Here is a 25,322-nt window from a genome sequence, read left to right as displayed (position 1 = left end):
AATTAAAAAATTGAAAATAAAATCATTTAAAAGTACAAATATTCAAAACATAAATTATTTTTTAAAGATAAACGGACCCTAAATTGAACAAAGGCAGTGCAATGAGCTTTGGGAAGAAGATGCTTTAAAAAATTAATTTTCTTTCTTGATAATGCTAAGTCATGTTTCATGCACATCAAGTCATAGTCAACTGCAACTTAACAACATGTTTAGGTTTGAAAAAGAATATTATTAGGACTGAAAAAGAATATTATTAGTTGTTTTTTGAATGTTGAAAATTGAAGATTTGAACATTGGCAAGTGATATATTCACCGTGACATGTCCTGATTGATTGAAGTTGTACACTGAAAATCAGAAGATGCAAAGCAGAACTCATTTTTAAGCCCCTGAAATTATTGAATTTTATGTGTTAAACGTTTTAATTTTTTATTATATCGACATTGAACCCTCTTAACTTCTATTTTTATTAAAATGAAACCTTAATTTGACTGGTGTCGTGAAATGTGCAGCTATTACTTATTGAAATTGAATTTTCTTTAATTGGAAAAAGAAAGATAATAGTAAGAGAAATGTTAGTTTTTTTTTTCTTATTTTTGAATATTTATTTTTTAAACCTTAATTTTTGTTTACCTTTATTTTAATTTTCATATGGGAATTGAGATTTTCTCGTATTGTTAAATCTATCACTACAAGAAAATTAGTATTTGTCAATAAATAGTTTTTGTATTTAGTCAAATAAAGGTTAAATTTTTAACAAAAATAAAAATTGAAGTGTTTAAGGTCAATAAACAAAACTTTAGAAATTTAATGACACAACTCAATAAGATCGAGACTTAAAATATATATTTTACCAAAAAACAAAAAGGAAGATTTTCAATTTGAACATTTAAAGGCTCGTTTGGAAAAAAAATTACACCAAATTTTGTGAAATTCATTTGGAAACTCAACATTTTGTATTTAGAATAAAAAAATAAAAATACAAATTTGAATTATGAATTGAATTTCATAGAACTGGGTATGCTAATTCAAATTCTACCAAAATTTATAGAATTTATAAATAAATTTAATAAAATTGAACCATTAAAATATTTATTGATAAAATTACCTTCCACTGTAAACTCAACTATTTTTATATTTTTTCTCCTTTTTATTCTTTTTTTTTCAGAAAATTTCAAACTATTAATAATGTTAGTTTTCTTTGTCTAGTAACAACTAAGTTTATATTGTTATTTTTTTTTTCTCCTTTTTATTTATTTTTTTTCTTGAAAAATTCCAAACTAGTAATAATGGTATTTTTTGTTTAACTCTAGTAATAACATTATTACTATGAAACCATAAAATTAAGTATACACAATTGTTTTCAAATGCAATTAAAAACAGTAATAACATTCTTAATATTTATTTAGTTTCCAAATTAATTACTTAAATCAATTAGACTTCTACGTCAATTGAAAATAATTATTATAATGAATGTTACTGTTTATATAATTAATTAATTACCCCTATCTTAGCATTTTTTGTTAGAAATGACAATGAGGTGGTTGTTTTCCTGCGATTGAAGGCAAGGCTTTCGGGAATAGAAAAGGGCTTCGTGACTGGTCCTTCTTTCGATTCTGGTAGGGAGGCTTGTAGGGTGAAATATTAATATATTTATTTATATGAAATATTTTAGGCAAATTATTCTATTTTATAGGATAAATATAAGTTCTAATGACTGAAAAAATCTGAACTTTAAATTTTTTAACGATTTTGGCCAATTCATTTAATTGTTACAATTGATACTGCGAAGTAATTTTTTCTTAACAATTGTAGCCTCTGTCCACCAACTATTACTACAATGCTGATGAATCCGTTAGTGTGACCCTCATAATAACATGTCACTTGCTGACTGTAAATTTGTAAGGTATAATTATTAGAAAAATTAGCCAAAATTGTTAAAAGACCAAAGTTCAGGGGTTTCTTTAGTCATTACGCCAAAGTTTGTTAGTTTACCAATTTTAGTTAAGATTCTTACATGCATACCACGACATAACCCAATGATAAGTGTATATATAATTTGGCAATAGATTCAGGTTTTTTTTATTAAAATTAACTTTTAATATGTATATAATTTTTTTATCAATAAATAATTTTATAACTTCTAATATTCAAATTTAATTTACTAAATATAGTTAAATATTTTATAAATTTAATTATAATATTTTTTATTTTAAATGATATATTATAATAATTAATGACAAACAATGAATATTATGCTTTAAAAAAGTTATTTCATTTTAATAAGAATTAATTCAAATAATAATTATATGACACAAAATAAAGGAAGAAAAAAAATTTTAAAAGGAGATATAATTTGAAAATTGAAAAGATGCTAAACTTTACACGTAAAATATAATAAATTTTACTAACGAACATCGATAAAAATTTACATTCATATATAAATTTCTCAAGAAAGATTAGTGTAAAGATATTTGATGTTATCATTCTAAAGAAAATGACGAGTTGAAGTAAAGCGATAGTGTTGTTGAAGATGTTTCTACAAATAATATTATCACTTTTAAATTAAAGCAGATTTATAATATTATCACTTTTAAATTAAAGCGGATTTATGATTGATTAATTATATAACATTTAGTTTTACTTCTCTTATTATGTTGATAATTTCACTAAATTCTTCTTTAATATTTAATCATTATAATATGAGTGTTGACAATTTCGAATGACTAAAAAAATTATCACTTTTATTTTTGAAATTAACTAAAAAACTTATGATTTTAGTCTTTTTAATAATTTTGACCAATTTTTTTAACAATTATACCTTGCAAATTTACAGTCAGTAAGTGACATGGCATGTCGAGGGTCTTACTAATGCCCACATCAACATAGTATTAACGATTAATGGATAGAGGCCACAATTATTAAGAAAAAATTATTTCACGGTATCAATTGTAGCAATTAAAAAAATTGGCCAAAATTATTAAAAAGGCAAAAGTTCATATTTTTTAGTCATTAGACATAATATAATTGGTGTTTGTTAATTATTTTTGTTAAATTATTATGTCAAGTATATTATAAGAAATAAAGATAAATGAATACAATTGGTAAATTATTTATTATCAAGTAAATTATGTAATTAATTAATTATTAATTATGTAATTAATTATAATAGATCACGAATTCATAGCATCAAATGAGTAGGAGTGAATTTTTCCTTTTTATTTTATGAAAATGAGACATATATATATATATATATATATATATAGATGGAAGTCTTCTGTCTCCCATATTTGGCGCAATCAGATTTCCCATCCAGTACCAATCCACAGAGCGACATATGACCCCACTCTCCATGATCACGAATTCGTCATCATCTACGGCTCTAAATCTCTTACAGCCGTAATTAAAATTTAATTACCAAACCCAAAAGTCAATCCCCTCCACAAGTACTTTCCAGGTGGCATCATCCTCTCCTCTTCTCTCCCACTGTGCTTTGTTTACTGTTCCTCTAGTGGACGGACTTATTCCAAGCTCAAGTCATTCCACTGAGTAAACAAAACCCACTTGCACCCAAAAGAAGGAAGGGTCCCAACGCTCCAATCTCTCTCCAATATATTTTTATATCTATCCCACACTTGTTGCAGAGAAAAACTCTCTCTTTCTTTGTTTGTTTTGGACAGAAAGCCAAGACAGGAAATGGGTTATTGTAGATTTATTTATTTATTTCTTGGTTTCTTGATTTCTTTCTGGTTGATTATTTATTGGGATGCAAAGCAAACCCTAGACATTGGGTATGAATATAATTTGCTTTTGTTGTTTCCCAAAATAGGTATTTGCGAAGTTTCAGATCTGATTCAATAACAAAAGAAAAGACCCAAGCTTGCTTCTTGTTATTAATGTCGAGCAAAAGCAAAAGAGAAACATTACTGAGAGAGACTGACAGAAGAGAGTGAGCACACGCAGGCAATTGTATGAGGCCATACCATTGTAGTGATGTGTGCTCACCTCTCTTCTGTCATCTTCCATTTTTTACTTGTGTTTCTCTTCTTCTTTTTCCCTTTTCTGTTGTATTCAATAAATCAGATATTTTCTTGATATATAATAAATAGATAAAAAGCCACTCTCTTTTTTTCCGCAATATTTATCTATATGAACAGTCATATCTTCCAGATGTCTGTTTTTCGGTCTTTTGAGCTTATCAAAGAGTTAAAGCTCATAAAGTTGCAGCCTTTTTGACACGCAAAGATATATCGTCCATATCCATATCCCCATCGCAAGGGTTCATGATCTCCTCATCCTCCATCTTTGTGACTCTTCTAATGGTGAAAATTAAAGGAATTTAAAAGTTTAACACAATAATATAATATTATATATGTATATGGATAGTGTTTCTGGTTGGCAATGACGAAGAATGTTAGCAAATTGATCACTCGGACAGGTGAGCTCTTTTCAGTCATTTCTTGATTTATTTTTATACTATTAAAAAGTAGATAGAAAAATTAACCCACTTGTCTGTTTAAGTTTAAGAAAAAAAAATATTTATATTTAAAAAACTTGTGAAGCTTGCAAGCGTGATTTTTCGTGGTCCTCTCTTTTCTTTGGTAGTAGCGGAACAAAGGACCATGTGTGTGTGTTCTTTGAAGAAGTACCGCCAGGTTACTGTTCAATTTTTAACGGAAAACGGTATTTTCGAATCTAAATATTATTTTAAACTTTGTTTTTTTTGTACCTTTTAGCTACTCTTCTTCTTCTTCTTCTTCTTCTTCTTCTTCATGTTCTTTGTTTTCGACAGCCATGGGCATGCAAGGTAAAGGGACTATTTTGGCTCGTGATTTGGGTCTCTTTGGGTCTAAACTCAAGTGGGTTTTCCATAATATAACTTGATTTTTCTATTTTTGCTGATTATTTTAGATATTATAACGATGTTTCCCTCAAGGAAAGTGCAGTAGCTTTCAGGTGTTCTAATGGACTCTACTTTCTAGAAGAAAAAAAAGGTCCAAAAATGGAAAGAATTTCTTGTTTCCTTTTCTGGGCAGTTATGCACTATTCTAAAGCTATGAGGGAAGTTTTTCTTGGTGGGAATTTAAATGCCATGTTCACAGGTTAGTAATTGATATTTTTTTTCAGCTAATTTTTCTCCTATTTTTATTTTGTTTCCTTTTGTGCAAGATCTTTCTCTTTGTCAAGCACCTTATGTTTCATTATTTAAAGCACTAAAACTTTCATCTTTCTTAATTTTGTTTTCTACAGCAGCACTTTTTGATTTGTTTTGTTTTTTGGGAGGCACGAAACTGCTTCTGCTCCTATTTTCTGCGTTTCAGGTAACAGGTTTCATTTTTTCAGTTTTTGTTTAATTACAAAATCTGAATTGCCTTCGATTTCTTCTTCTTATTTTATGTGTTCCCATTAATGGTTTTTGTGCTAGATTTAGAAAATTAGTACTTTGTTCTTATTTGCTTCTTTTTTATCAGATTTTGGGCCTATTTGATATTTTCCTATATCAGCTTCTTTAAAAGAAGATAACCCATTAAAAGAAAGGTTAGTAAGAAATTGGTTTAGCTTAACTAATAATTAAAATTGATGGGTTCATGTTTCTCTGTCCTAAACTTGATATCAGTTCTGGAAGAATTGCTTTCAGTAATATATAGACATTTCAGTTAATTTGCATGCAAAATAAGAGACATATAATTTATGTTATCTAAGGTTTTTAGTTTGAATGGATTAATAATTTTTGTTATGCTTTTTTGGGTTAAAAAATTGTCCTAATTGGTATTGAGATCTTTATTAGGTTGAATTATTTGGTACATCTTTTAGTCAATGAGTCACGTGAACAGTTTTATACCCATGTTGAAACTGTTGTAGTACTAGGCCTGTGGTAATAGTTATCCCAAAAGGTTCCTTTCCTCTATGGAATTAGGCCTATAAGTTGGTTTATTATAAATGACACTTCTAATTCAGGAACTTTTTCTTTTAGGAAAAAAAAAAAAAAAAGAAAGACAACATTCGTGTTTCTAAGTATGAGGCGAACTATAAAATGTCATAGTTGGAATTGAAATAAACATTTTATTGTTTCTTTTGTCATATTCCTTACTAGAAGGTCTTGTCTATCATAATACACTTCATTGATATTACTTAGTTATGATCACTAGATACCTCGTTATATATTCCTTAAAGTTCACAAATCCCTTGTTAAATTGAAATTTAGCTTTTATTCAGTTGTAACCATAACCTTAACTCCATTTTCTGACTTCTTTTACATTATCAAATTCTGATGTGGATTTTATACTTGCGTTGGAACTAAGGTAACCATATACCACATTAGTTCAGGTGCTAAGACAAGGGTCAAGCATTAAGACTTTCAGATGAAAATATAAATCTGCAGTTTTTGCATTTTAGATTGAATTATGTAATTAATCAGGTTCTTTCCTATTTAGTGACTGGAGATTCTGGAGAATTTGAAAGCTGATAACTGGTCAAATTGTTTTATGTGTAAGGTATAATTAACAGTGGACAGAGAGTTGACAAATTTGTAAAATTGAAAATTTGACAAAGGGTTTGGATTTGAAGAGCCACAAGATTAGGTTTGCCCTAATCTATAATTTTCTGGACGAAGCTCATCATTCCCAAAAGATCAGTTTCGACTTTTGAGCATTTATATAGTTCATATCATCTTACATCTTCTTTGCAATGATTTGTTGCTTGTCTCCATATTAGCTTTGGGAAGGATTCCATGAGGTACCAATATTTCTACTGTTCTGCAACATATAGATATACAAATTTCATTCCTACTTTCTAGAGAACTTGTTCATACAATCGGTCAGCATTAATTGATGGAGTTGTAGAGTTATAGAACGATATTTTTATATGCAAAAGCAAATAGAGATAGTCCCAATGGTCATCTGGTTCTTAGCGTGTGCAGTAAGTTTTAGATTAGTTGCTTGGATGTACGAAGTGTTTGTTTCAATGATCTAGCATGTCTAGAGCTTTTGCCATTAAGATCTTCTATTATTTCTTGATGAGTATTGAACCATATATATAAGAATGCAGCATTCTGCTTTTTAATGAGTTGAACAAGTTCAACTTTATGTAACATATATAGGAAAACTTTAATTGCATAATTCCCTTTAAGGCATGAAGTATAGGTGAATCTTTCAAAAAGATTGTGTAGACTACTAAGATTATCTTAGCCAATTTTCCCAATGGGTTAGGTTGCTCTTGAGAACGTTTTCTATGAAGTGTGTTTTGTCTCTTGACTATGAAGATGTTTTATGATATTTAAAGAAGTTTGCAATGCATGATTTCTGGGGGAAAATTGAGAGGAAAAATAGGCATTTGAAGTGCTTTTAATGATTAGTTATGATGAGAAGAAATTATGAGCCAAAAGGATCGCAAGGAGTCAATGAACTTCTACTTCTGCTGGAGTTTGCATGAATCTTGGTTAAGGCAATTCTTCAAATTTCCCGTTACTTTTCTGTCCATTTTTTTTTCTTAAACCCATAGACCTTTGCTCTTCTAATTTAGCTTCTCTAGAATGATTTTGCTTTACATATTCATTATTGCAGCTTATTTTTCATTCACTAACTTTGGTACAAGTTGTAGCCTATACTGAACAATAAGACCTATCTATGCAATATGCATCTGTTAGATGAGCAAAGTAAATTAAAGGCTAACGAAAAATGATGCGAATTGAAATGGTGAAAACATTAATGTTACTTCAGCTCACAGACTGGAGGAAAAGCATTCATTTAGCTGAATGTGATTTCAGCAAAGGAATTTCTATAAGTATTCTTTTTATTAATTTTTAAGGCTGAATACCGTTGCATTTCCAAATACTTTAGTGGAAATTAAATTGTTGGTGTGGAACAACAAGACATGTTTGAACAAATAATGTTTGATATGAAAAATAATCTCACTAACTTAATTATATTGGCATAGATAGGAGCTTTTGTCTGGTTAAACATTGAGGTGAAAGTGATCATGTTGCCAGATTGTTAACTACCACAACTTCACCAACATAATTTCACCAACTTTTTCTATAATTTCCAGTCTTTTTCAATTTGTCATGACTCATGATCTTAACTAACATCATGTGTGTATAATCACTAGTTGTCTTGCTGTAATTTTTGGATTTTAACATGCAACTAAACTTCTAAAATTCTTTTCGAGGAGTGTATGTATATTTCTAGGCATGTTATTCAAGATAGGAAGACACAAAAAAAAAAAAAAAAAAAAAAGAAAAAAAGAAAAAACTGCAATTTGAAGCCTGTATGTCCATGGTCAAGATCAACTGAGTCCTAATCCTAACCTGTGTCAGTCAACAACTTGACTTTAATTTGACTTATCTGCATTCACTTCACCTTTTGTCTTCCTTAATGCAAAGTCTGACCCTTTTTTTTTTTTTTTTAATTTCCACTGAAATAAAGCCATCCTTTCATATTGTTCAAGCCTTTGTATTAATAAAAGTATTGATTTTGAACACATGATGAAGATGTAGAACGGTAGAGCATGTATTTTTGCGTTGGCAATTGTAAGATTTAGTAGCAATACTAGTTTTACCTAATATTGATTTAAATAGGATTCATAAAACACGATCAAAAAAGAAAATTAGATTTAGATCAGGCATAGTTTTATAGCCTTGTGCGCTCAAATGCCTTAGTCAATGATGAACTTATGCAACATTGCAACTTTCATGAAGTCTTTTCGCACGGGATGCCCAGTTGCCCGCAGCCCCTCCTGGTTAAAAGACAGACTTAAAGCATGAGTACTACATGTGCAACACTTATAAACTAGATGACTTTTTTCTTCAACTCAATTTTGAATAGCAAATGAGGTGAAAAACGGAAAAAACAAATTAAAGGCAAAAAGAACCTCCATACAAGCTCTTCCATATAGCATTGAATTTTATTTTTCATTAGACTGAAAACTGTTTTCTCCTTTTCATGCATTGATTGATGTTGCGGTACATCTGTGCAAAGCCTGTGCTAAACTATTAAACTATGATTGTTTGCTTATCCTATTAACTCAGTTTACCAGTATAAGAGCTTCACTTTTATTGATACATTTTCATTCATATAGATAGATTTTCCACAATAGGATAACTGTAACCTTGTAAGCCAGCCACCTGAAAACTTAGGCGAGGTGGTTTAAGAGAAGTATGGAGTAAAAACTGCTTTGAAACTTCACACGTTAACAAAGAAGCTGAATAACTTTGGACAAAGTTTTTGGATTTAGGCAATTGTTAATTCATTCTGCATGCACTTGTCATCCAAGTTCAGTCAAGCCCTACTTACATAGGCAACCGGAGTGAGATACTGCTCATATCTTAGTTGAAGAAGTATTTGAAACTGCACTTCCATGTTCATGTCTAATGAGTGCTCTTTTGTGTTGTGCAAGACTTAGAAAGTGAAGCACAGACAGTAATTCTAGTGCTAGGCTTTAATATTGCTAGTGTACAATGGCTGTTCAAAAGTCATATTTGTTTTTCAAATATCTTGTTTTTTAAACCTCATAAAATTAAAATTTAACTTTTTGACGCTTTACTGCTAGATTTTGAAACATATAAGACTCTATCGTGGTTTTAATCAAGAAGTTGGGGGTTTTGATGTTGTACCCATGTTTACTTTCAATTCTTTCAGCCGGATCTTTTCTCTTAGGGAACCCTTTCTTAGAGACAGGATTACTGCATCAAGTCATTGAGCCAATCCAATCTGAATTATTTAGGTTAACGAATCAAATCTCACCGACTCAACAAAGTTGTTGAGTTTGTATGGCTGTATGTAATGCTATGAAGGGATTGTTTTCCAATGTTGAAATGTTTAAACAAATGTTACTTTTTTATTCCGAACCACATGAATCTTGAATTGTCTAGGTTTGTTTATATCAATTTTTTGCCTCAGAGGGGCATCATGGTACCAAAGGTAATAAGTAATAACTTTGAAACCTCCAATTTGTGGTCATAAAAAAAGTTAGACGCATTTATAAGTTGTCTATGTGATCATTTTATTAAGTAAATGGTTTTTGAAATATTGTTATTGTAAAACAAACCATGACATGTACCAGTTTTAGTTCTTGCATAAGTCGGAATATACACTACTCTTGATTGGTGTTCTTACCTTCATTGACTAGAAGTATCAATACATAATTCTTTTCTTGTTCCCTATGGGTTCAGTAACATATATCTAATTCTCTGTTGAGACCAGTCGACCACAATGTAGAGGCACTTCTATCCGCCGCCACAATATATAGTTCATGATGCCAACACAATCTCAAGACTTGAAGATTGGCTATGTATTAATTCCATTCTGTCTTCTTTTTCCTTTCTCTCTCTCAATCAAGTGTCATTATAAAACTACTATTTTGGTTATATTCGTGGTTGATCAGTGGTGGATGGAGAAGAGGGTTCTAGAAGAAGGATGCAGAGGCATGTGGTTTCCCTGGTGCCTTCCCATGCCAGCCTATAATGATATGAATGATATGTAGTATTTACTTCTCTTCTGTGCTTGCTTTCTTCCTAGCCATTCTTCTAATTAGGAGAGTAACTGTAGTAATTTCTTCATCTAAAGTTTTAATTCCTATCATTCCTTTGATTCAATCACCCTTGACCCCGCAGGGCTTTTGTGCTGGCTAGACAAGTCAGATGCATATTACTTCCTTTTCATACTTATTTTCAAGATGAGCTTATTTATTCTAGAACATTAAGTATATTTTTATATTATTTGTTATACTAAATGACACTCAAACATTTTCTCAATTTCTCATTGATGTACATTACATCTTAGAATTATTAATATATTATAATAAAAATTTGAATGGTAAAGAACTGCTACAACATACAGCCTTCCCTCCCTTGGTAATGCTACTGTTTAAAGGAACAGTCATTACTTCCGAGTAGACTAAATATTTGATTCTCAGCATTTCTTTTACTTTAGCTGGTCCATGTTAGCTTGACTGTGATAGTTTACAAGTATAATGTGTATTTTTTTCTCTCTTGAATGCAGTGGAAAACACAGAAATGTGATTGGATGTTCTTGAAATTTTCTGTCCTTGTGAGATTTAAGGTGGATGAACTATAACCGTTTCTCTTATGCCTTAAGTGTATTTTGGCTGCAAGGAAGCTAACTTCTTAAGAATGGAGAGTGAGGAAGTTCGACATCTATTGTACTGCTCTTGATCACATTCATTCTATTAGCTTGCTAGCCCGCATCTTAAGGATGCAGGCACTACTGTCCTCTTTTTGGCACGCATTTGAATAAGCTCCTCAACATTAGTCATCATTTGACACTGATTTGAGGTGGCATCATTCTATAAACGAGCTTGTGCTAGAATGCAACTTTTTGTGGTTTTTATTTTCTCTCTTGCTAGTGGTGGATTATTACTATTATGGCCTTGCAGTATGATTTAGCATTAAACGTGGTGCAGCTGATGAGATTGATCCATATAGCCAATTCCAATTAGTATGAGATTAAGGCATAGTTGAGTTGAGCTATGTGCTCGAGCAGTAAGAACTTGGTAGTGCAGTTCTGCCTTTGTCTTTGTTTGAATGGTATCGAAAGTGTGCATTGCCATTCTCTCAGCTGAAGTATAAGTAACTGCCATAATTATATCATATCATCTTTTAGGGATACTTTCACCATGTTTTTGGGGATGTTGACCACTTTTTAGCTTTGATGTTGAACGAGTGTCATCATTGAGACCACAATCCAATTCTGTCAGGCATATATCTGCACTGAAATTGTAAATTCAGGAGCCTGAGGATTTCAGTTCTGTTGGATCTCATGCTTTATGCAGTTGGCACATAGCATATAATTTCAGGAATTTCATCATGTACATAAATAAGCATATATCTTTTACGCTAGATTTTTCATTGACGTATTGAAATATATACCATCTTTCATTCTACTTGGTTTTTTGAATTTTATGTCTCTTGACTTGTGTTTTAATTTAGAAATTTAGTTCTTCAATGTTTTTTAGATAATTCAAGTTCATACTACTCAAAATTCACAACGAGTGATTTTAATTAACATATGGCTATTCTGTAATCATATGCTGAAACATAACTCTTTTTTTTTTTTCTTTTCTTTTCTTTTTCTCATTTTTTTACTAGGTGTATCTATGGCAAATTGATGTCTCAAAATTCTTGTTCACTTACTCTCATTGATGTGAAAATTTTTCCATAGTCAGCTTATTAATTAGAAGGTGAAGTATGCTAGCTGAATCATGTTTCCTCTTTCCCCCATTCATTTAAAATCCTAACTTGATTCTGCTTGCATGCTCTTTACCAAAACTTCTCTCTCTCTCTCTCTCTCTCTCTCTCTCTCTCTCTGAAGCTCTTTATATTCAATTACCATCAAAATTATCAATTTATTTCTATATCTTGCATTTTCTTTATCCTGCTCTTGTTCTTTTACTAACCTTTTATCTATGACAAATTATCCTTAGGAACATGATTGGGAAGGAAACTATGAGCGTCATTTCAAGTGGTGAAACTTCTTTGACTGAAGAAGTTTCAGATTCAATCAGCAGCACGTACCCATTACAGGCAAGCAAACGTGCGAGGCATGGTGGCAATGTCTGCACTTCAAAATTCAGAGGTGTTGTACCACATCAAAATGGCAACTGGGGCTGCCAAATATATGCCAATCACCAACGTATTTGGCTCGGAACTTTCAAGTCTGAGAAGGATGCAGCGATGGCTTATGACAGTGCAGCAATAAAGCTTCGCAGTGGAGATTGTCGCAGAAATTTTCCAATGACCAACATCACCGTCCAAGAGCCGAACTTTCAAAGTAATTATAGTGCTGAAGCAGTTATCAACATGATTAAGGACGGTACTTACCAGTCAAAATTTGCTGATTTCATAAGGACTTGCTTGCAAAGTGTTGAAACTGAGCTTAAGCTTATGCCAGTTAAGACACAAAGCACTAGAAGGTTGACATGCAAACAACTTTTTCAGAAGGAGCTCACGCCAAGCGATGTTGGCAAGCTCAATAGACTTGTGATTCCAAAGAAATTCGCCATGAAGTTCTTTTCACGTATTTCAGAAAGCAGTGAAGGAAATGTTGTTGGTGCCAACAAACTGGACGATGGGCAGCTATCTTTTTATGACAAGAACATGAAGTTATGGAAGTTTCGGTACTGTTATTGGAGAAGTAGTCAAAGTTATGTCTTTACAAGGGGTTGGAATCGATTCGTAAAAGAAAAGCAGTTGAAGGCTAATGATACAATTGTTTTTTGCTTATGTGAGTGCTGGGAAAATTCGAGAGTCGGTCAAGGGTATTACATGATTGATGTAAACAATGTAGAAAGGAGCATTGGGTTGATGGAGTCTAGCAACCAAAATGATGCCATGGGAATGGAGTTGCAACTTCACCTGGGTCAAAGTGCTGTATGTGATTATGTCAGAGGGGAGAGATTGATGGAAGCCAAGCCAAGACATGATGATACAAATAGAAAGAGTTTTAGACTCTTTGGTACTCAGATCATCTGATTCTTATGTGTGTTCTGATTTGAGGTATAGAATTCAAGCTTTCTTAGAGTTTTTTGATACTTTATAATTGAAATTTTAAGTTTGACCAATATTTTAGTATGACCAAATTATGAAACTAACCATTTTCTTTCTGTGTTGGACTAATCTTCTGTCTTAAATTTTCTTTTCTTTTTTCTTATTTCTTGATTTGATTTGTCGCGAATTTCAATTTTTAAAGAAAGAAATTGTTGACTTAGTCACCTCTTATAGCGAGAAATTACCTATAATATTAGTGTTCTTAAACATTGATTCTGGATGATTCAATTCATGAAGAATAAAGTTTGCCTTCTAAGTGAAAGATAGTAGGATACGCCGGATATTAAATGATTAATACAGTGTTTGTAATAATAATAATAATGTTTACAGTTTTTTTAACTATCTAATAAGTATTTAATTACCTCAAATTGAAGTATTCGATAAAAAAAATTTATAAACAATATTTAACATATGTGATTTTATATCAAAACAAAAAATTGATGGTCACAAATTTTTTTACCACAATTATAAGGGTAAATTTACGTGTTTCGCTATTGTTTTAACAATCGAATGAGTTTCTTTTTTTATAACCTGCAATTTTAATCTTTTATAATTTAAATTTTTTTTTTTCAGGTCAGTCTCTTTGTTTCTGAGAATGCGCGAGAATTAGTGAAATTTATAAACCATTAATTTTAATATAAGCTGAATACCATGTGCAATTAAAAGAAAATTTTTTATAAAATGTAATTTCAACCAATTAATAATAATAATAATAATAATAATAATAATAATAATAATGACGACGACGATGATAATAATAATAATAATAAATTGTAAAATTGGACATCGATCGTAACTCATAAGTTCTTGTCGGTTAGTTTTGACCAATCAATCATTGTAGTCTTCTGAATTATTAGTGACAATTATTAGTGTATTTGGAAAATTTTGGATCGTCCATCTGGACACTTGAATGGCCCCACCAACATATTCTATGCATAAATTAAAATTAACAATAATGTAATTAAGGAATCAACAAGGTACTCAGCCCCCTGAATCTAAGAACCTTCCCCACTTGATGCAAAGGAATAAATGAAACCATGAACGTTGCATTGTCTAATGTGTATATTAGAAATTAATAATTTTTGTTTGTCTTTATTAATAAACTCAATAATTACTACTCTTTATTATGATTTAGTGTACAAAATTAAAAATTAAAATAATGTTACTCCTCTCTTTTTTTTTTTTTATAGAGAAATTTATTTGATTTGAAAATTTTAAAAAGAGTGCCAAAGAAAAAAAAGACTATAATACCCTCGATCTAGTTTAGTTATCTACATTAATATTTTTTTTTTTTTTTCATTTTTACGCGCTTATTTTCAGAACACACAACAATTAATGTCTAAGGTATAAGCTAAAAAATTTGAAATGGATTTCAATTTTAGAAAAATGCGTTAAATGTGAGTTTTGCATTTTTAGGCGCTTATTTCTCGAATCGCACCAACCTTTCATTATTGTTTTTTCTCTCCCCTTGTACGAGAAAGTTGCTCTTGGCAAACCGGAAAAGGCATGGAAAAGCTACAAAGTACACTAATAATTTTTGGTATATAAGAAAAGACCAGCTAAAGCAATCAAGCATTTTCATATCAAAATTTAATATTTTAATTCCAATGATGCCTTCTTTCTTTTGGCATTTTTGTAGTTATATATAAAGGTTGAAGATGATTTTCGAGTAAAATTCTTCTAACAGTAGGTATTCTAAAGTAGCATATATATTGTTTACATTGTATATGCACTTATTACTAAGTTATGCTTAGTGTATACTCATAACTTTATTTGGGGTCTGTTTAGTAAAATTTATTGTTTTTGTAATTATTAATTGTTTTAATAGCATTTAGATGTTAGCTGTTCTAGTATCTTTTTATGAATTCTTAAGAGCTAAACGTTACGTGAGTTAAGGTTGTGTTTGGCAACCACTTTTTAAGTAGATTTTAGTATTTTGACCGGCTAAACCGCTACACGTTACTTAAAGAACTGTTCAGTAACATAGCGTTTGAACTAGCTTTTAGAGATTAAGATAATATTTTGTAAAAAATTAACTCATGTAACGTTTAACTTTAAGCGTTTAATGAAAAACTACTAAAACAGTTAACAGCTAAATGCCACTAAAACGGCTAACAGTTATCAAAACAGTTAATTTTGCCGAAGAAAACTCTTTTTATAAAATGCTATCATAAACTCTAAAAGTTACTTCAAATGCTATGTTACCGAACATTATAAAAAATAACATTTAGCGTTTTAACCAGTCAAAATGCTAAAAGTTACTCAAAAAATCGTTGTATACCGTAGCTTTAAAAGAGTGAATACTAATTTTTTAAACATCGTAAAAGAACTAATAAAAGGAAAAAAAAAAAAAAAAAAGGAGGAATGAAAAAACAAGAAAATAAGGGATTTTTTTTTTTTTTTTTTTTTTGGAAGCACTAACACAGACAGAGAGGCATGGGTGTGATGTCCTAATCAAAAGAGGATGATGAATCGGAATCACCATAGCCTCAGTTCCATGAAAATCAAACTAACTTTTCTTCAATTCAATCAGACTATTCCATTATCTACTGTTTTCTCTCATTCCGACATAAACCTTCTGAATTTTTTTTAATTAGAAATTATTTATTCAAAGTCAATGAATTTCATATAATTTTACTATAAATTAAATTTATTCTTTTTTAGGGAAAAAAAATTTGTTTCTAACTACTAAAATTAAAATTTTTGATATTTTCAAAAAGAAAATTAAATTTTGATAAAATTACTTTGTTGGGACTAAATGAATTTCACGAACTTTCTAAATTTAAATTTGTATTTGATATAAAAAATTTATTCTTTACTATAAGTAAACTCAACTGTACTATAAAACGTGAAATTTTCAAATAAATTTTACAAATTTAATGAATTTAAATTACAAAACTGTTGATCCTTCTAGCTTTTTAAAATTATTATTATGTCAAGAGTATTTTAGAAAATAAATAAATTTTAAATTTTGTTTATATTAAATGTATAGATGATTATATTTATGAATGAATGAAATGAAGTTAAAGGTTGTGTTCAGCTTTCTAAGTAGCTTTTAATTAAAATGTTAAATATTATTTTTTTTTTTACTGTGCAGTAATGTAGCGTTTAGCCCTTATTTAGATGGATGTAAAATAAAGAGTAAAAATTTATTTGAATTATTAAAATCTCTTGTTTGATTTGAGATAAAATGTTAAGGAGGGCGTAAAATAAATTTACGTTGCACTCATTTTCACTGCATTGGAGGAGCAATCACTCCATTTTGGGAGGAAAAAGAATAATAAAATTTTTCACCCCAGTTTTACTTCCACCCCTTATTTCACTTCCGTTCTTCGCAAACAAAGCATTAATAAACTAGCTTTTAAGGTGTAATATAGCTTTTTATAAAAAAAATTATATAATTATTAATTTTTAATATTTTATAAAAAAATATTAAAATAATTAATAATTAAATGCTGTTAAATCAGTCAGTAGCTACTGAAATAATTAATTTTTGAGGACGATCGAAAAGCATCCTTAGACAGACGGAGGAAAACGACTTGTGGGAACAAGTTGAGCTTTTTCTGACGGCTGTTTTACAATAGAGGAGAGGACAATAATTCGAAAAAATAAGTTCAGTTCAGTACTTGTCCAATCATATAATGCCACGCAATCCTTGCTAGCTAACATAATATCATGCCTAAGTTTGTCCGCTCTCTGCGTGTGCGTATACATGTGCATGCAGCTCCAATGTATAAACTAGCAACCATCCAAATCGATTTTGAACTTATTTGAAACCGTGATTTTAAAAATTACGTATTTGATTTGACTTTTAAAATTTAAAAATCAAGTTTTTAGTCGGGTTGGATATATATTTTAGAATCATAATCATCAAATGTAATTATATTTATATTTTAGTACATAATTGATTGGATCTATAATTATATTTATATGCACATTACTGATAATAGATTCAGTTGCGAATCCGCTCTCTCTCAATAATAAAAAAAAAAAATTTCAAACTAAATCAAACCACATTATATATTTTTTTTATATATAAACTTTTAAATGATAAAATTGAACGGAAATTTCATTTGCACTCACTAGTTTATATTGGATAGTAAATTATGAGATTAATTTATTTTGGATGGTAATTAAATCATAGTTTCATATTAATTATGTAAATTATATAATTATTTTATAGACAAATTATACATAACTATAGTTTTTTTTAATAGTTTTTAGTAATAATTATGGAAATAATTGAACGATTAAATTATGTGGGTATGTTAAGTATAAATCAAAGAATAGATAGAGAATGTAATCATGCATGAGAGAATTAAAAATGCATGAGATCCCAATTCCTTATTATTTTATTTCGTAATCCATTACTAATTCCATGTACTAAACATAGTATTGTTCATTTTCAAAAAAAGAAGAAATAACGTATTGTTCAGTTAAAAATTACAAGGACAAAAGAAATGAAATTCAAGCTATCACCAATAGCCAAAACTAGCTAAAGCTAAAAAGGTGATGTAAAAGAAACAAAGATTTAATAATGGATGGTGATCATGCTCTTTACTACTACGCAAACACCATATTAATATTATCACACAAACCAAACCAACTAAAAATTTAAAGACAACCAGATTGTCCATGTTCTAATTTCCATCTTAATGGCCCAAACAACAATCTCACAAACATTATCAACACCAACAATTAATAACAACTACTACAATTCAATAAGAAATCATTTTAATTAAGTTTACCCCACCACCTCCAAATCTCATAATCTCCCCGATTTCTTCTTCAAGCAACCGTAGGATTATCGGCGGGAGAGGTCCAAACTATATCCTTAAGCGCCGGTCTAAGCTCTTTACTGCAGAATTGGTTATACTCGAGAGTGTCACCATTATCCTTCTTCACCTCCACCACCAAAAACGACGGCGTAACAGCAAATATCTCAGCAGCAATCGCCAATTTCCCTTTCCTTCCACTTTCCTGACCCTGCATCCTCACTTTCGTTTCGCTTTTCTTCACGCTGAATTTCCCCGCCTTTGCCACCTCTTCTAATTTCGATATCACACTGCTTGCAGGCCTTGTCGTGGCAAATCTCAGCTCTTCCTTCTCTTCTCTCTTCTTCTCTTCAAACAAAGGTGACAAATCGAATCCTTCTGATAAAGATATTATATGAAAAGCATTTAGAGTCTCTGTCTGTTTCGATTTATCACCATTTTCCACATTAAATGCATCGAATTCCATCTCCTCTTTGGTTCTAACCTTTTTCGGCACGGATTTTTTAAACCAAGAGGAATCCATTATCTTGCTAATGGTTATTCGAGTGCTCGGATTTGGATCAAGAAGTTTCGTGATTAATCTCCGAGCTTCAGAGGAAAACCATGGAGGACATTTGAAGTCACCTCTATAGATCTTTCTATACATGGACACTATATTATCATCTTGAAATGGCAAGAATCCAGCAAGAAGTACATAAAGAATTACACCACAAGACCACAGATCTGCTTTAGCTCCATCATAACCTTTCTTACCAATCACCTCCGGTGCAACATACGCCGGCGTGCCACATGTAGTATGTAAGAGGCCATCTTGTTTCAAGTGCTCTGAAAAAGCACTGAGACCAAAATCAGTGACCTTCAAATTCCCATCTGCATCGAGAAGAAGATTTTCCGGTTTCAAATCACGGTGATAAACGCCGCGACTATGGCAAAAATCAATGGCGGAGATCAATTGTTGAAAATAAACTCTAGCGACGTCTTCTCTTAACCGACCTTTAGCAATTTTGGAAAACAACTCACCGCCTCGAACGAGTTCCATGGCGAAATAGATCTTAGATTTACTAGCCATGACTTCATGTAATTCGACGATGTTTGGATGTTTCACCATCTTCATAACTGCAATTTCTCTTTTAACTTGCTCCATCATTCCTACTTTTATCACCTTTTCTTTTCCAACAACTTTCATGGCCACGCTGTTCCCCGTCTGCAAATTCCGCGCGTGGTAGACTTTAGCGAATGTGCCATGGCCAAGCATCCGGCCGAGCTCGTACCGGCCGTGAAGTAAGGTCGAGTGACCGCCGTCCCTTGTTCTTTCTGTCATTCTTATATTCGATTCTCAACAGAATTTAAAAAGTATATACAAAGGAAAGAGAATTATGAGATTTGGAGGTGTGAGAAACGGAAACTATAAATCTAAGAAAAATTAAGCAGATAGAAGAGAATCTGTGTGGCTGGATTGGAAAAGGTTCACCCGTCCTCGACGTGTTTCCGGTGGCAATTTCTGCCGCCGATCCACCGCTTTGCACGGCCACACAGTTCACTCTTGGTTAGCAGAGAACCTATCATCTCTCTGCATTCCCCACACAAAGAAAAACAGAAAAATTAGGGTTTTTAATCAAAAAAAATTTTCCGCACCTAAAGGAATTGAGATTTTGGTTCTCTATTTCCTCTTGCCTAATCACATAGCTGGCGGTTATATAGCCAGTTTAGTGAATCTAATTACTATTCTGTCCCTAACATGACTTCCCCAGTCAAGAAACTGATCTAACGGTCATAAAACAAGGTACATGGTTGGACTTGGCATGATCCTGACCCGGTGCAGTTTGCTACGTCATCTATTTTGTATACGTGTGATATTTCTATTGGGTTTAAGTGGGTGCTGTTTCTTACCGCCTTGTCTTTGCATGTGACATTCCAATTCTATCCTTTTACGCTCTGTTTGGACGGGCGTATTATTTTAGATGAAATAAAATAACAAAAGAATTTTGGCTGCGTTCTTTTCCATATCTGTTTGGTTTGATTGTAAATAATTCTGCATGGGCCCTACAATGTTTGGATTGGACCTTTTTGACGGCGGTAGATTAAAAATCCAGGAGGGAATCTCCGAATCCGACGCGGTTTTGTTACTGTTACCGTATGCTAATAATGACAGTAATAACTAACAAGTTGAAAAGTAAAATAAAAAAAAAAGTGGAAGTGATTACATCATCATGTATAAAGTGGGCCCTACTGGTTGCCTATTTAAAGTGATAAGAAAGTGAAGCGGATGAAAGGTTGAAACTTGAGAAAGGGTTAATAAGTAAATTTATTTTACATTTAAATTATTTGTAAAAAAATTAATTACAGTTCTTTGTATCTTTGTAATGATATGTTTGAAAAAACTTGAAGTTATCTTAAAAGATAAAGTCTCACTTGAATTCGAGGCAAATGCTAGGGGAGGTGCTATTAGCACATGACAGTTAGTTTTATCAAAATTAGAAAAAAATATTAGGTAATATAATTTATATTTTACAGTAAATTTCCTAATTCAAAATTCTATATTAGGAAGTTAAATAAGTGTTCAAAGAATGAATTAGTAACTAATTATAAGCAAATTTATTTTCCAAGTAAAAAAAAAAAAAAGATGTGTTTAGAATATGGCCAGTAATTTGTAAAGCAACCTATTTCTCCTGTTAACAATATAAATGGAATTTTTTATTCAGAAAAATACAAATGAATTATTATTTTTAATAATATCGTGTATTTTTAGATATGATATTCTTAATATTCTTACTATTTAGATTTTTTTTTTAAATTTATCCCAAATCTAGAGAGTTCGGATATAGATATATCAGAGATATGAAATGTTGGGAGCGCTATATTATTAATTTTGTCATTTTTTTTTATTTTAACTTATTTATATCAATATCACTATTTATAAAAATAGTTCAAATAATTTGTAATATTATTTCTGCTAGTATATTTCTAATAAATTGGAAAAAATATCTATTATTCGTGTACTGTACGTGCTATCTGTGTCATGTGATGATTTACTCCACTAGCCTCTCTTTTTATAGGTTAAAATAATAATAATAATAATAATAATAATAATAATAAATCAATGAAAATAGAATTTCTCAATTTTTTAAAAAATAATGAACTTGTATTTAATTAATTCAAATATTAAACGCAAACTCGAATTTAACTTGCTTACAAAATTTATTATTCATTATACTAATAGTTATAATTATTCAATCTATTAACAACGTATAATAATTTTTTAGAACAATTACGTATAATGTTTTTGGAAGTAAAGATATTTAGAGTTTAATTAATAATTATTCAATCTTGAGTAATTACGGCAATTATTTTTGGAGTCCAATTAATAATTACTCAATCTCTACAGATCGCCTCTTTAATTACCTTTCAGGAAAAAAAAATAATTGAATTATTTGAATTAAATCGACGTGTATCTGAATATCGAGAGAACTCAAATTTGAAAATTTCAACTTCTCAAGTGATTAAGTAAAGAAGAAAAAGAATGAGAGGAGAGGAGAGTAGTCATAGCCGCAATTTGAAATTTGAAGTCCAAAACTTCACTACAGCCTCCAAAAATGGTTGGCTGATGTTTAGCAACATAGGAGCCATCTCAAATGGACTTCAACGCTTCCTCTTCCCAACTTGTGGAAAAAAAATACTCTTTAATGAGTCGGCACATTTTATAGTACTAGTATCATTTTCTTCTAAGTTTGTCGTTACAACGCTAATTTATATATTAAAAAATAAAATGATAAGTACTAAACTCTACACGTTTTCTCCTTTAATAAAGATTAAGATGTGGAAAAAAAAAAAAACGTACTATATAGTTGATTATAAACTCGTAATTTTTTAAAAGAATACTTCACATATATCTTACCTTAAAAAAATTATTTTATATATATATATATATATATATTGATTTTTTAAATCAAGAGATGTAATATCTTAGACCGTCGAGTAAAAAGTTTATCTTTTAATTCTTTCAATAAGTGCATGTGGCACAGATTAAATTTTTATAAACATATTAATCAAATTAAACATTTGGTTTGTGGTTCAAACATTTCATGAATTTATCAAATTACTTTGCTTACTTGAGAAAAAATAAATTATCACATTTTTTTAATTTATTAAAGGTCAAATATCACTGTAGATAATATAATAAAGCAGATAATATAATAAAAAATAGTCCTGGCTCACCAAATTAATAATAAATATAATTTATTTTTTAATCTCGAAACTAATAATTTGAGATAAACGAAAAATAATTTACTTACGCGATGCCAAAAAGAAACTGCTTGGAACCTTGGAAATGGCAAAAAATGGAGGGCTGCATGTAGACTGTGTGCGGATGCAGAGTGACATCAGTCAACTCAAACAGAAGAGCAGCGTCCGCCCACCTCGTTTTCGGCTGCCACTACCAAACAAAAACCCACACCCTTAATTCTCAATTACTCCGCCACTAATCTTAATTAACATTAGGAACCAACCGCTAATGAATCATTATCATCGGAGAATTACTTCCACTTGAAGAAAAACAAGAAACTCTCGTAATTATTTTTTTAAAGTAATCAAATGTGTCTAGAGGTTATATTTTTATAATTATCTTTTAATTAAAAATTTTGAAAAATAAAAATAAATCTAAAAACCAAATAAATTATAACAAATTAATAATAATTATTATAATTAACAAAAAATGAAATTAATAAAAAAATTTAATAGTAATCATAATTAATAATAATGATAATATTATTAGTGAAAAATAATAATTGATTAGAAAATGAAACTAATAAAAGACAGAAAAAGAAACGTATGTGGACCGGTTGTTTCTGGTTCAGGTTGGGTTGGGGTTTGGTCCCACAACCCATTTGGAAATTATATGGTTCAACTTATATATTTCTGTCTTTTTGCTTTGTGGTTGGCCCCACACAAAGGGCTAAATTAGGAGAACAAAGGCAATAAAGATAGAAGGATCCATCGTTTGATTGGGTTTGGTACAAATGAAATTATTGATTAGATTTGCATAATTGTAATGATTCTATTTTTACATTTTTTTTTTAGTTCTAATTATTGCTCTTATGGTTTTTTTTTTTTCTATCAAAATAATTAATTTGTATTTACATATGCGTTGTTCATTTCTCCTATTCTTATGGGACTATTAATTTTCTTTAAAAAAATTATTGTTATGGTCAAATGATTATATAATTTATATATTATAACGTCATTTTTTAATATCTCTTATTCTCATTTTATACATTTAGAAATTTAATAAAAAGTTAGTTAAATGACTACTAGAAAATATTCGATATTCGATAGATGTTTAATGTGTTTGAATGATGAGAATAATCTATTTTTTTATTTCATTTGAAAAAATATCATTTCATTCCAATGCTTTTTAATTGAAAATTTTTATCTGTAATCCAATTTTTTTTTTTTTTTTTTTTTGTAATTGAACTCGTTCCGTTGTATTAAAATTCAATTTGGAATTTTAGGATTCCAAAATTTAAAAGTTTATGACCTTTAAAAATTTTCAAAATCAATAATTTAATTACTTTATTTATTTAAATGAAGTATAAGTATTAAAATGACAATTTTATTATTGAAAAAAGAAAAAAAAATCTTAAATCGAAATGCACAAAAATAATTTAAATCACTGGTTTAATTAAAAAGTAATAAATTTTCAAGAGGAACATTCAAGTCAAGCCCAAAGCCAAGTCATACAAAAACATATTGGTCAATTTTTTTTACACAGTTTTTGAGTTGGTTTTGTCCTTCATACACTGAATTGAGCTTCACCCATTTTTCCAAATGTAAAAGTGCATGTGATTCTCATGTTCCAACTTCCATTTTAATTGGTATTAGGGTTAATTTATAGATAAGAATGACAATTTTACATCTTTAATTCGACCAAGTACACATTTACAAACTTTGACTTCAATTAAATTATAATAATATTGTTAGTTAGTATATTAATCTAATGATTAATATAAAGATTATGTCCTTATCGGCAGAGTCGGAGCTAGGACAATTATTTTGAGAGAGCCAAATAAATTTTTTTTTAACTTATAAGAAGACTAAATGTAATTTTTCTATATTTTGAAGAATTAAAACGTCATTTTTACAAAATAAAAAATTTGTTTAAAACATTTTTTTGAATGGCCACGGCCCTCTTAGGCCTCAAGGGAGCTCGCCCCTGTTGATTGGCGCGCGTGTATATATATATATATATATATTTAAATTTCACTAATTTTATTTTTTAAAAAATTTATAGTTATATTAACTCTTTTAATATTAAAAAAAAAAATTCTTCTTGATAATCTGATAATAGATCATGACCAAAAGAAAATTTGTACTGATCATTATCAAATTGATTACTAATTAAGGTGATTACATGAGAACATCATTATAAAACGAGACACTTAATGGTAAGTGCGTACACCACTTACGAATGGATAGATTTAAATATATTTTTTTAATATGTATATGAAAATATTTCCAAAAATGATTAAGTACAAATTTTTCTCTTTAGCACTCTTTACTAAAAAAGGAAAAAAAGTTGCACAAAATGGTTGATAGGAAGATAAGATTGATGGGCTTTTTTGTTTTCAATCTCATCTCTTTTGATTTGTTTATATTGTGATTTAGATTATCCATATCTAATTAGCAGTTACAATGAATTGATTATTTAATTTCTTTGCACTTAAATAAATTGTTTACTCAATAATATCCAAATTTATTACTAATTATATAATTAATTTGGATAAGTATTAAGTTACAAAATGTCATTTTTTTGTCTTTTATTTTATAAAGAATATATGATAATACTATATATTTATGCATGAGAAAACATATAGTTAAAAAATTGTCCATTGGTTGCACCAAAGTTGGTAGACTTGGTAGTTGGTGGATGCTCAACACTTGTCAGATTTGCAAGGAGTAATGATTTTTTTTTATGGTTACCTTTTATATATTA

At 29.9% G+C, this 25,322-nt stretch overlaps 2 protein-coding genes across 12 annotated transcripts; one reads left to right on the top strand and one right to left on the bottom strand.

Moving 5' to 3' along the window:
- Positions 1 to 3,563: 3,563 nt before the first annotated feature.
- On the top strand, positions 3,564 to 13,615 carry LOC105633499 (AP2/ERF and B3 domain-containing transcription factor At1g50680). 11 transcript variants are annotated; one of them, XM_037637159.2, is made up of 6 exons: positions 3,565 to 4,436; positions 4,607 to 4,681; positions 4,791 to 4,805; positions 4,910 to 5,100; positions 5,249 to 5,319; positions 12,437 to 13,615. In XM_037637159.2, exons 4-6 carry the CDS (start codon positions 5,086 to 5,088, stop codon positions 13,482 to 13,484), a joined length of 1,134 nt encoding a protein of 377 aa, XP_037493087.1. In that variant the 5' UTR covers positions 3,565 to 4,436; positions 4,607 to 4,681; positions 4,791 to 4,805; positions 4,910 to 5,085; the 3' UTR covers positions 13,485 to 13,615. The 11 variants fall into 11 exon arrangements, with proteins under 11 accessions (XP_012071490.1, XP_037493087.1, XP_037493086.1 ...); XM_037637158.2 differs by having other exon boundaries at positions 4,604 to 4,681; XM_020679052.3 differs by having other exon boundaries at positions 4,791 to 5,100.
- A 4,474-nt stretch (positions 13,616 to 18,089) lies between these two features.
- SIP3 (SOS3-interacting protein 3) lies at positions 18,090 to 20,078 on the bottom strand. The gene has a single exon (XM_012216102.4). It carries the CDS (start codon positions 19,653 to 19,655, stop codon positions 18,348 to 18,350), a length of 1,308 nt encoding a protein of 435 aa, XP_012071492.1. The 5' UTR covers positions 19,656 to 20,078; the 3' UTR covers positions 18,090 to 18,347.
- Between the last annotated feature and the right edge of the window lie 5,244 nt (positions 20,079 to 25,322).

The sequence above is a fragment of the Jatropha curcas genome, chromosome 8 (assembly GCF_041381405.1).
Source record: "Jatropha curcas cultivar XTBG-Jc1 chromosome 8, XTBG_Jcur_1.0, whole genome shotgun sequence".
In the NCBI taxonomy this organism is placed as follows: Eukaryota; Viridiplantae; Streptophyta; class Magnoliopsida; order Malpighiales; family Euphorbiaceae; genus Jatropha; species Jatropha curcas.
The sequence above is the reverse complement of the archived record's forward strand: the minus strand, read 5'-3'. Positions and strand labels throughout refer to the sequence as shown.